General features: G+C 38.7%; 1 protein-coding gene across 1 annotated transcript in view; it reads right to left on the bottom strand.

Moving 5' to 3' along the window:
* Positions 1–12,622, bottom strand: part of CENPF (centromere protein F) — a 47,787-nt gene that overhangs the window by 27,333 nt on the left and 7,832 nt on the right. The window contains exons 2-6 of the mRNA XM_079298849.1: positions 7,045–7,249; positions 5,740–5,936; positions 4,392–4,507; positions 3,292–3,383; positions 709–973 (exon numbers count right to left, since the gene is read on the bottom strand). Coding sequence (XP_079154975.1) covers positions 709–973; positions 3,292–3,383; positions 4,392–4,507; positions 5,740–5,936; positions 7,045–7,206 — 832 coding nt within the window. The 5' untranslated portion in view covers positions 7,207–7,249. The remainder of the gene's footprint in view (positions 1–708; positions 974–3,291; positions 3,384–4,391; positions 4,508–5,739; positions 5,937–7,044; positions 7,250–12,622) is intronic.

The raw sequence follows: 12,622 nt of genomic DNA, 5'->3' as shown, positions 1-12,622 counted from the left end.
GTGAGGTATTTGAATTACGAGTTTGAAGGGTACGGGGATCTGTAAAACAGTGGAAAAGCTGTCAAAGAGTACAAAAGCTGGCTCAAGAGAATGCTCAACAAATCCACAACAAACCAACTACCTCCTCTCTAACAACTATCAGGAATTATTATTTCTTCATGCCAGTATGTGCAATACAAGATCATATCTTGGGTTTTTATTGTACTTTTTGCAGCATACTTCGTTTTGTGCTTCCAGTAGCATCCATCACAGACCAAATCAGTTATGCACTAAGCATGTTCAATCATCAGATTTTTAAGACAGTTATTGCTCAGTCAAAAGTATTAGTAGTATAAAAAAATAAGGAAACAACAGAATTGAATTTAACAGTGACATGCAATGAAATCCTGAAGAGTGTTTTTAGCTGTTTTAAGAAGATTGTTCCATGAACAATGGGATAAATGGAAAAAGGCATTTTTCCTTTTCAATGATGTCCCTATTCAGCCCAAAAATACAAACTGTTCCCTTCTACTTCTCATACACCTTATGTAAAAGATACTACAGCTTGTAGGTCATCTCTGTGTATGGCTGATCACTGCAAATACACCAGCAGCCAACAGGGCCAGTTGCCAGAGGCAACAACAAGTATCTTTCTCTTTTCCTTGCTGAAGTACTAATTTTAATAGCCTGCTTCTACCTGCACACCTCTTAAAGAAGACCATCAAATACCTTGGTTCTGTGCTCTTAGCTGGATCATGAGGGAAGAATTTGAGTTTTCAGCAAAGCTGTTGTCAAACTCATTCTTCTCTGATAAAATACTTGAATTTGTTTCTTTATCCCATGGAAAGGAAGATGCTGAATTTCCCCTTGCAGGTGTTTCTTGGTTTCTAGCTGGTGTCTTTTCCTGTTGCCATGAAAACACGGATGAGGAAGCCTGATGCCGAGCAATCTCTCTGTGACTCAAAGAGCTCTGAGGATGAGGCTGATTCATTTTCTGTGTCCAAAAAAAGAAAAGGACATACCTTCACACAGCTCCTTATACAACAGAAAACAAAATAGCTACATTAACATTAGTAGCCAAGGGGCCATCATCATTCCACACTGTTATAACATCACAGCACCTACCAGTGCAATGTCCTGACACATTTTTTTTAATGCTACATAAATTAAATAACTTTAGCCCAAGTATCCCAACATAGCTGATATTTATAAATACAAACCAGGATACCAGAAAAAGTATTTTGATCTTTACGAGTAACATACATGAATTTTTGTCTTTTTCAAGACAGATCCCATCATTTAACTCATATATTTTTTAAAATCAAAGCCTACATTTTTGCAGGCAAGTGAAGACTAAGTTGCCAGAAAAAAAATAGAAGTCTAGATTAAGATATCTGATATTTGACCAACATATTGTTCTACTAGTTCACAGGTAAATTCAAAAGATATTTAATTATTTAAACTTACAAACAGAATACTCCAAAATTGCTATAATAAAATCTGCCAGGTACAAGCTTCCAATATTTTTCCCATAAAAAAATTAAACAGAGAAAAAGAATTCGACTTTTTTTTCCTCCTCCTTAAGTGAAAAAAACCCAAACAAACCCTCAAACAGTAAAGCCCCTATTGTTCTTTAACTGGATTTTGAAATGCATTCATTTGAATTACTTTTTCTTAAACTAAACCCCTAAACCATGTAATACCCAGTGTGACTTCTCAGTCACTTCAGAGAATATGCTGTTATCTAGGAACAGCTGTGCCAAGACTACAAAGAGCAAGATAGAAAAATCTATATTACATTGGCATTCTGGATAATCCTCTAAAATAACTTGTTAACAAAGAGGAAAAAAAAACTAACCATGCATCCAATTGCAACTTCCCCAATATGCCATTTAAATTTACAGTTTGAGACATAAGTTTGAATCCAGAACCAGCCACAATGACAACCAAATGCTTCCTGGAATCACAGACTAGTAGCCCAAATATATCAGGCATTCCTTTTTTCAAATTATGTTTTCCTGAGGTATTACTTCACTATTTATTTTTTTAAGCTGAATTTTACTCACCATCTTAATTACTGCAAGTGTTATAAATACTGTGTGGTCTTCAACCATGTTATATAAGCCTTTATCAGGAATCTAATCAATATGCTGAATTGCACAGTTCTCTTTACCAAGCCTTTTCAGGCTCCTCTGAAAAGGAGGAGCCATTCCCCAGTAAAAACAGACCATTTTTTGCCACTCTGCACTCAATCTTTTCCTTTACATTTGCAAGAACGCCTCTTATCAATTTTTTTCCCTTTCATCAGTGTATATCCAACAACATTACACTAAGTCACACTTACACATTTTCTGATTTATTCTTAAAAGAAAAATCCCAAAAGGTCTGTAAATATGAGGCATGCTTTGCCTTTATCAATATGTGGTTGACCTTTTCTTCATATGCCTACACATGCTTCAACAAACATATGTCATGTTTCTAACAATTTGCCCAGGACAAAAATTTGGCCTGACAAAACTGTATTTCCAGGAAGCAGCACTGTGGTTTTTCTAATGTCATCATCCTTGTCCCCTTCCAGTGTCAAGAGAAGAATGAGAAAACATTGCACATCACAGTGATTCAGTCCCACAATGCAGTGCCCTATCAATTAATGGGCAAATATTCTCTGTATCTGGTGATTATTTTTATTACTCTTCATTCTATCTAATTTACGACTACTTCTGACTTTCCAATATGAGGCTGTGCTACAGATTCAACGCCTCTATATCAGAGCCTGATATAGAAAAGGTTTTAAACCTTTACATAGTAAATATCAAAGATAAAATTATTTCACATTTTCTTTAAGCAATGGCTTTTTCCTTGAGGGCTTTCACATCTTATTCATCTTGTTCTCAGAGATTAGCTAATACTGTTTCTCCTTCATATATGTTTGAAAGATTTATGGGTTCCTATTTTCTAGGTGTGAATTATTTCTCACAATCTTTTTCAAGGCTATTTTATTATCCTAAGGAATTTAACTTGGCATAACTGTCACTGTTTCATCTTGTCCTTGCTTGCAGGAGACTTCCAGTTTCTGAAGGATGTGTTCTCATTTTTAATGTCCTTTTTTCCTCTTTTATTCAAAGAGGATGGCTTTTCTGAATTCTCCAAAATTACTTCTGAATGGCAGTACACACAGATTAATGATCTTTTTTCTTTGGAAATTATATTTTATATGATGTAGAACATTTTTCACTAGTTTTCCATTTCATTTTCCAAGTTCACTGAGTGGTTACTTTCTTAGGTATCACACAGTTCCTAAGAGATACTTACCTTAAGCTGGATGGTTCTCAGTTGCAATTCTAGCTCTTTATTTTCTTGTACTTTTTTCTTGTATTTTTCTTCTAGTTCTTCCAACTTAGCATCTACAATGACATGATGAATAGTTCTTTATAACCTGCCTTAGTCCAACCAATTTTTCATCCAATCAAGCCATGTTTCCTTGCCCCTTTGGGTACCTTCAAACTTGAAATATTCTAGGATTCAATGATCTTAATGAACTTAAGACTCCAGCTTTCAAAGGAAAATATCTCCCCAGAAATACAATTTTAAATAAAGTTAGGTAAATCATTTTAATCTTATTCCCATTTCAGGAGTGCCATGCTTAGTGGGATGCTTGACATTGCCACTTACTGCACCTTTTTTAGGTATGCATAAAGAAAGTAAAAGGAACAAGAGTTTAAGAGATTATCTCAGATTTCCCACTGGAGTAAGATTGAGATGCCAAACTCACAGAACATTTGTTCATAGCACTGAAAGAGGTAAACAACACATATAATATTGAACACATCAAGGTTTTTCAGCATAAAGAAAGTCTGGCTACAGAATCTCCACTTAAGGAAACTTCCTTTCATTTTTCCAGTTTATTCAAATATTATATTTTTGATGTCCCTAATTGGAAGTTAGAAGTGATGCTTTGAAATGGATACAGAGCATTAATTGTGTAGATTACCATGCACAGTAACAGCCTAAGCAAAAAAATAATTTTCCAAAGAAATAACACATTTAACTGTTGATCGCATTTTAGTTAAAGTAACTATGATAAAAGGAGAAAGAAATTTGCTCCCCACAACATGAAGAGCTGACACCAGGAACAGGCATTCAAAAGATTGCTGCAGTCTATTGAAGGATCTCATTACTATTCCATGTTCCTCAAGGTAGCACTGAAAATATACAATATTTAATCTGCACTAATAATTCTTAAAACTAATTTTTTAAACCTAAACCTAGGGTGCTACAAATTAGATACCCTCATAATAACTTTCATAAGGGAGTCTAGGCAACTCAATACAGGTGTAATGTTCAAAATACTCAACTTTCCAAGAAAACTGACAGTCAGCTATCTGTGCTGGATGAAGAAAAGTTTAATTTACCATTATTACTTTGAACTGGTGTTAAAGGAGCAGTAAAACTTTTCTGTGGAGTGTCACTGAATGATACATCTCCTGCAGTCAACGTTTGCTGACTTCTCTCAAGCTCACATTTGCATCTGTTCAGGAAAGAAGCAGCAGCATAAATTAAGAATAGAAACTAAAAAGTTAATGAGCTATTTTTAAAGAGTCTAACATATACTAATAAATTATATGATTCAAAGAACTTAAAGATCAAGTCAAGATACCTCCACTGAAAAATTATAGGTGGTATAACACAAAAATATTAATATGTTTTGAGTTCCAACATATTTAATCAAGTACACAGAAGTCAAAGCTAAAACACAAAATCAAACCCCAAGCAGATGAAAGTCTGTTAGAACTGTTTGAGATCTCACTGTATGAAGCTGTAGTTCAGCTAAGCATACCCAAATCACTGTAAGCACTGAGAATATCAAACTCTTACTCTTCAGGAAGCATCTTTATGGCAGGAAACAACTTTTAATTGCTGTGTTCTGATACTGCACACTTTCAGAAAACTATGCATACTTCATGAAATGCAAAGGAATACTCTCCACTCAATAGTGGATTTTTCATGTGTTCCATTAACACCACAGCAGACAACACATTACAGTGACTTTTGTGAGCTTGAAGAGCTGCAAGGGCATCCAATTAAACCATTTAACCATGGTAAGATGCTGGTTCCAGGCTTTAGGCTACTGCATCAGTGACCCCACATTTGCCTTTTTTATTTTCCCCTTCTTTTACAACACAACACCAAGAACTCCTCTCCCACAGGACTGTCAGTTGGGATGAAGTGGCAAATGACCACATACCAAACAAAATGCAGACAAATGCAAAATCAGAAATTATTGCCAAGAATGAAGTACATGCAGCAACTGATATTTTGTTATTAACAGTTAAGTAAAGTAATAAAAGGGGAAGCAAGAACTCAGCAAACCAGACTTTGGGAATAGATAAATGGAACACATATCATCAGCTCACAACCTCTTTGTCTCAACATTTGACAGCAAATACAGAGAACATTAGTGAGGTTCTATCAACCCTGTGGAATCTCCACAAAATCTTAGATTCCTCACTGGTGGATCTCAGCAACTCCTTGCACAAAGCTGGTGTTTCTATATACCATAAATTATGTTGTATTATTTCTCACAGCAGGCAAATACCTCAACTCTCTTAAGTTTTCACAAAAATCAAAGAGAAAAAAATAAAAATTAAAAGAAACATAGCTTCCTCTTCATTTGCTTCTATAAGGACATATATGAGACATGAGCAAAAAAAATTACAAAATAACCATTGTAAATATGTTAGACATACAGCAAGTCCTCACCTTTTCAGTTCTTGCTCTAGCCTTTCAATGTCCTTCTTGCAGGAATTCAGCTGACCTGACTGAATGTTGACCTGAGATTCTTTTACTTGAAGATCATGTGAAATTTTCTGCTTTGCTTTCTCAAGATTATCACACAATTCCATCAAGCTCTGGTTTTCTCTTTTTAGTATTGCAGATTCATTTTTTTCATTTTCTACCTAGTTGGAACAGAGACATTTTTGAAATTATCAACTCCTTTCTATACTTTGGTACTTTTATAATTTTAGTGACAAAGCTTACACTTACACACTGTTATTTTCCAAATCATGACAGCTCTAAAATGCTCAGATGTGCATATTGTTTAAATATTCTTGGATGTGAACAAAACCCACATTTCCTAAAATTCGACTCAGTGACATTAACAGTTTATATTTATTGATGAGATACAAGCTCTTCAAAAAATTAACCAATCCCTAAATACTAATAATCATCATTAGTCCACATTCTTCAATGATCATCTCACTTCCCTTTCTGGCCTATCTTTAGCAGCCTTTAGAGAGTTTTAAAGCACCCCTTCTTTTTGTTTGGGGAGCACAGCTGTTCCTTGGAATGGTTGAAACAATTTCCTGGAAACTCACAGGAAAAAACTCACAGAAAACTGCTAGCCTTAAGATTTTCTAGAAAGTTGTAGCAATCTAAAGGGAATAACAGGCAATCTTTGTAAATTGTCTTTGAGCTCTAGTCAAATACTACAAAATAAAATTGAACCAAACAGGTCATTGCTGACCTGAAACATGGCAGAACCCTGACCAATTAGGGTCTTTAGTCCTCTGGTTAGAGGGCTGACAGGGTAGAGTTAACTGAAGTGTAAAATTACAGCCTTAAAACCAAAAAGAAACACCAAATCCTTAACCCCCAGTCACTACAAGGAAAAAAAAACCTAAGGAATAACATAAACTAAAATTATAGATATCTGTAGTAAGGGGCTGACAACAGTGCAGCTCTGGTATATAAAGCAGGCCCAGTCGTTATCACAGATTTTAACAGGTATAACAATAAAATGTTCACTTTCCTAATCATAAAGAGCTGCAGAAAAACCTCAAAGTATACAAGCCAAACAGACAGGAAGCAGGAATACCATTAACAGCCAAAATGAACTAAACAGAGGGAAGAACATGATAAGCATTAAGATAAACATTTTCATTATTCTGTGTCACCTTTCCTTTCAGTCAGGGAGAAGAAACAAAACACTAATCCATTACTCAACAACCACCAGAAAATAAACTTATAACAGTGTTTGGCATGGAGAATGGCATTTTGGGTTACCTTCTGCTTCTGTTTCTGCAAAGCTGCCTCCAAAGTCTCTAGCTGGTATTGCCTTTGCTGACGCTCCTTTTTAAGCTTATCCACTTGACTTTCCAGCTCATGGATCTTCTGCAGGACCCTGGGGGAGAGACCCTCCTTCCATTCCTCCACAGCCCAGCTCATCCTGGCCGGGTTCTTGTTTCACATGAAATGGAAACTATTGTACCTGAAACACAAAGACACAGACCATGAGGCCTTCCCAGAGGTTAAGTAGGAGTCCCTTTTAAAGAAATTGCATTTCTTAGGCTTAGCAGCAATTAGAATACGGCATTCCTGATCTGAACATACCCCTTAAAAACATTCGGTCCTATTTTGACATATTTCCATGCAGTTAAGAGCAGATCATAATACCTCGCTCTAATGAATCTCCTGGCAACAACAGGGTTTATACTTTTCGGGCTGCGCTTGACAGCTCTACCTCAGGTGGCGTCTCCTTGCGAAAACACACGGCTCCGTACGAGGCGTCAGCGACAATTCTTCATTTACTTTTCAAACCAGCGCGGCTGAGCTCGGGGCACCTCAGAGTGACTAAAAGCAGCAACCAAGAATAGAGAGGCGGAGAAAGCCCTCACGGGACAGGGGGGCTGCTTGCTACCCTCAGCCCCGCGCCCGACCCGCTCACTCACTGTTAAGCGCCCACCGGAGCCCGGCGACAGCGACCCGAGCCCCGCGACCGCCGCCGACACAGCCCGGCACCCTCACCCCGCACGGCCGCGCTCCCGCCGCGACTCAAAGCCGGCGCCACCGCCCCGCGGCCGTTTGTGCCCGCCCCCGCCGTGCCGCGGCGCCGCGCGCTGATTGGCTCGGCCACCACGCAGCTCGCCACGCGGCCGCGGCCTCTCCGCCAATGGGAGCGCGGCGCGGCACCGCCCGCCCTCCGGAGTGGCTGGTTCGGAAGCGTTCAAACTCCATTGGAGGAGGCGGCGCAGGCGCGCGGCGGCCCCGAGGCCGTTGCCCAGAGCTGGGCGGGGCGGTGCCCGCAGCTGGGCGGGGCGAGCGGCGGGGCGGGAAGGGCGTGAGGGCGAGCATGGGGAAAGGGATGGGCATGGGCATGAGAGCGGGCATGGGCATGGGGACAGCGGTTTGTGGGGTGTAAAGGCGGTGTCACACCTTTATCCAAACCCTCTTTCCGACCCCAAAGAGAACCTGAGTTTTGATTAAAGGAACAACAATACGCTGTCCCCGCTCACTGGGAAAGATCAACGGAATGATCCCGAAGCACATTCATATTCAGTTCTGCTCCTGGGGCTTTGGGTTCGTTTTTTCTTTAGGGTTTTTTTTGAGGCGAAGGGAGGCAATGTAGCCCAATATTACACATTTTCTACCCAGAAATACGAACACAATCAAAAAGCCCCAAATAGTTTGTAAGTATAGTCTAACACAAGGTGTAAAATAGTGAGGGCTGAAGGATTCTAAAGCGCCTGTGAAGTTCCCTGGATACCTGGGACTGGTTTTTCAAACCCTCTGGTGTTTCCCTCCCGCCTCTCCGAGGGGAGTTTTGGGTTTGAAGCACAATGTTCCTTTCTGTCAGAATGCATGAGTTGTGATTCTATTAGCTCTTTGTCATTTAACCTATTTAAATGTCCTGCGTCTCGTAATAGTTCTGAGAATATTTACTCAAATACTGTTCTTTTAATCATATTTAGGAAATCGAGTTAAATAAATCTTCCCTGACAAGTTAAACAGCTCACCAGTTGGCTGGTGGGAGCTCTGATTATGAATAAATACAGCACAACAAACTCACCAGCACATTGTTAAAAAATCTCCAGACTGTCTCCTGAACAAAACAACCCAGTGATGGAACTGATCCATCATAAACACCTCTTCACAAATTAGAATTATAAAAACCCAAAGCAACCAAACAGGCTAGAAATTTCCATGGTGAGCTTTTTGCAGGTGCTCCTGAGGGAGCAGCACAAAGCAGCAGTGGAACAGGAGCTGCTCTAGAAGAGTGGAAAACCCTCACATAGTACTGCCAAATAATTAATGAAAGCTGAGAACCAGCCTGAACTGAAGGGGATCCTCTGCATGGTGGACAAGGGCTAAATGTTCTGTAAGAATAAAATACTCATTATAGCTCCTTTCAGTGTTTCCCATTGGACAGTAACAAATGCTATTTATTCACTTGTAGAGTCTGAAGAGTTTTCATTTTCTACAGATGATATTACAGTGGGACTCCTGATGGACATGGAGCTCTAACATTTAAACCAGTTCATCATGATTAATCCCTCAGGGAAGACTTCAGTGAAACAGCTTTTACTTCCAAGAGTGGTGGCATATTTTTCAGAAGGGACCAAATGAGTAGAGACAGCCTCCAGCATTCTTACAAGACGTGAAAAGTTAAAATCAGCTAGCGTGTGTGGAACTTTTAAGATGCAGTCTGATTAATATCTGGATAACTGAGCCTAAAGGAAGAGAACCTGACCACTGCTGTCAACTTAAATATGAGAAAACACTTCTTCTGAAGCTGATTTCTAAGAATGATCAGGTTCGTACTGGGTTAATGATTCCCAAATTAATTATTTCATATTTGACAACCTTTTTATAGCTATTGCAGGAATGAACTAATAAACATGAAAAATAAAAAGACTCATAAAGAGTACAGAAATTGGCTTTTTCTTTTGCCACATCAACTAATTCTGCACAATAACTTCGTAGATGTCAAGACGTTAATTACCAGAAGTAAATATAAGAATAAAAATACTACTAAATGTAAGATTGAATTATTAAATACAAGAATAAGATTAAATTCTCTGAAAGAAATACTAACAAGTTATAAAGGATGTTATTTACAACCATCAGTTTGTCCAACACTTATACTTATTTTCATTATTTTCTACTGTCTAGAATCCTTAAGGTCTTTTTAAGAGGCTTCAAAATCCTGTTTTAGAGTTCTCCATGGTTTTGAGCAAAGACTACCTCGAGTCTTGTGAATTTGCTTTTCCCTGTCTTTGAAATTCCATTCAGTTTTTGGCAGATTCCAGACATCACCAAACATCACCAAACATTTTCTCACCTGCATTCCTTACTGCAATTTCTAGTAAGGAGCCAGAACAGTAAGTGGAAGATAAAACCCACTAAAGGTTATATTTGTATTGCTACAGCTTATGTCAGAGTGTGAGATGGAACAAAACCAGAAGAGAAAGAAAGGGTAAGAATGATGAGAAAATCTCACCCTACTTGGGTACTACAAGAAGTGGAAACCAGATGGAGCCTTTCCTCCATATTCTTCCTTGCCAGACTCAGAATCCACCAGGAAAGGCCAGATCCATGTAAGTGTATATACATGTACATATAGACATCAAAGAGCATTCAAGGAGCTAGAGCAATCCCATTCACACAGGGAAAGAGATAAATGGGCTGGGTACTTTGTGTCTGGTGGGGTTCCACCTTCCCAACTTCCCTGTGCAGGCACCAGAGGCAGACATTCTGCCAGGCTGGGTGTGAAAGAGAAGATGGATCATTTTATTTGGCCTCACCCAAACCCCACCTTATACTAAATAATACCTCTTGCCTCTGGAAAACAAAATTTCCCATCTCTGCCAATGTGGGAAAGTAACTGAGATGTTGGCAGTTTAGGTGCAGTGCTGCAGCTGCATGATTAATTCTGCACTAATAGAACCCGGTGAGCTACTGTTGTAAAATGCTTTTGGTTGGTTGTACACCCTTAGATTTCCTATTTTTCACATGGTTTCCCACAGAACACATAGCTTGTCTGGTGAATAGAATGAATGTTAAGGTGGATGCCATTGGCATGTATAGGTATAACCACCTTTTACTTCTTTACTGCCTTTTCCTCTTAAAAAAAGGTTAAAGTGACCTGCACAATCCTTATTCACAGTTTATTAACAAAATCAAGGACCACAGCATATCATAAATTTTAACTCTGTTGCCAATGGAGATGGAGGTGCCTCTCTAGTGAGTATTAGGTTATTTTTTATGTACCAATTGAAACTGTTACTGGAGTGCTAATGCTGACACCTCTGCTAGGGTCAATTGAATGAATGTATTAGTGGATCAAACACCTACATTTGCTCTATTGTTTGGGATCACATTGGCTAGTACAGCCTACTAAACACCAGTGGGGAGGTTTCCTAGTCCTGAGAAGGTGGCTGAGGTTACCTGGCTTGTCTAAGGTGACATAGTGAATCACATGCAGGTGCTGGATAGGGACTCACAAATGCAGCTCCTGGCAGTTCAAAACACCTCCAGGCAATGTTGCCACACTGCCACTCTCCCTTTTGTCCCCCAACTTGCCACTGCTCCTTTGTGACTACTCTGGTGCTGATCTGAACTGCCAGGTGAGAAGGTTAGACAAGTAAGGAGTATTATGTCAAGCAAAGACCTTTCTGGTAGCATCAGCATGTACACATACACACTGGGCTGCAAACTGCTGCATTGTCTGGACAGATAAATGCCTGTCTCATCTCACCAGTGGGGACACCAGCTCAGATGAGTCAAAACATCATATAACAAGGCCCTAAGTCCCTGTGCTCTAATCCCTAACACCTATCTGTCACAAATGCTAGTAAGAAACCATTACACAATAAATCAATTCTTGTGTTTTATAACCAGTGTATTTTACAGGGATAAAACTATCTTAAAGCTTCTGCATTCAGTTAAGTCCCCGACACATTTAGGGCAATTGCTCTGAATAATTTTCATCACAGGAAAGTATTCTCTGACCTTTACATGCAGTATAGTATTACAGTGATTTTTTAATAATCTACAGACTTCGGCAGAAGTGTTAACCACTGGATTTAAAGCTGTTGAGCAGTTACAAAGACAGACCCACTACAACAAACAATTGTAATTATTTAACCATATAAGGGATTGAAAATCAGGGTGCTTGTTAGTTGATGTTAGTAAATGTTAGTTTTGAATGTAAACGTTTAATACTTGTTAGCATATTGGAAGGCTGGAGGAAGAACGCAAATATCTAAAATTAAATGTTTTTTATGTAAGTGAACACATATCCTCCTACCTGAAGATGAGTTTGCAGCTATAGCAATAGTAACAGTAAGAAAATGTAGTCATGTCTTTCTTTCCTGTTCTAAAAACACTATTTTCAAACACTTTGAATACAGGCATTAGCATAATGCTTAAAGGGCTAACGTACAGTTAAGAAAATGATAAATAATTACAGCAATTACATTATGCTCTGACACATCAAGTCCATATTGTCTAGGGCTTAAAATTGCCAGTTACTAAACTGTAAGATTAGAACTTAGAACTGTAGATTGGAACATTTTCTTTTTTTAATGGTGATTTTCCACTCTCTGTGGTTCTGTTGCCAACTAGAAATGACAATACCAAGCAAATGTTTCACGCTACATATGGTAACATAAAAAAATACATTCATTATACTGTCACACACTGTTATATCTTATGAGCAATGCATAACCAGACTTCAAAGGGCATTTGGTCAGATGGGAACATGTATCCTTTGTGGTCCACTCTTCCCTAAATTTCATGCTTGCATCTCATTTGGCCCCCATTTTTGTTAGAACTGCATGCTTAACCACACACAAGTACACTA

The sequence above is a fragment of the Erithacus rubecula genome (assembly GCF_903797595.1).
Source record: "Erithacus rubecula genome assembly, chromosome: 2".
NCBI classification, from domain to species: Eukaryota; Metazoa; Chordata; class Aves; order Passeriformes; family Muscicapidae; genus Erithacus; species Erithacus rubecula.
This window is presented reverse-complemented; position numbering and strand designations above follow the sequence as displayed.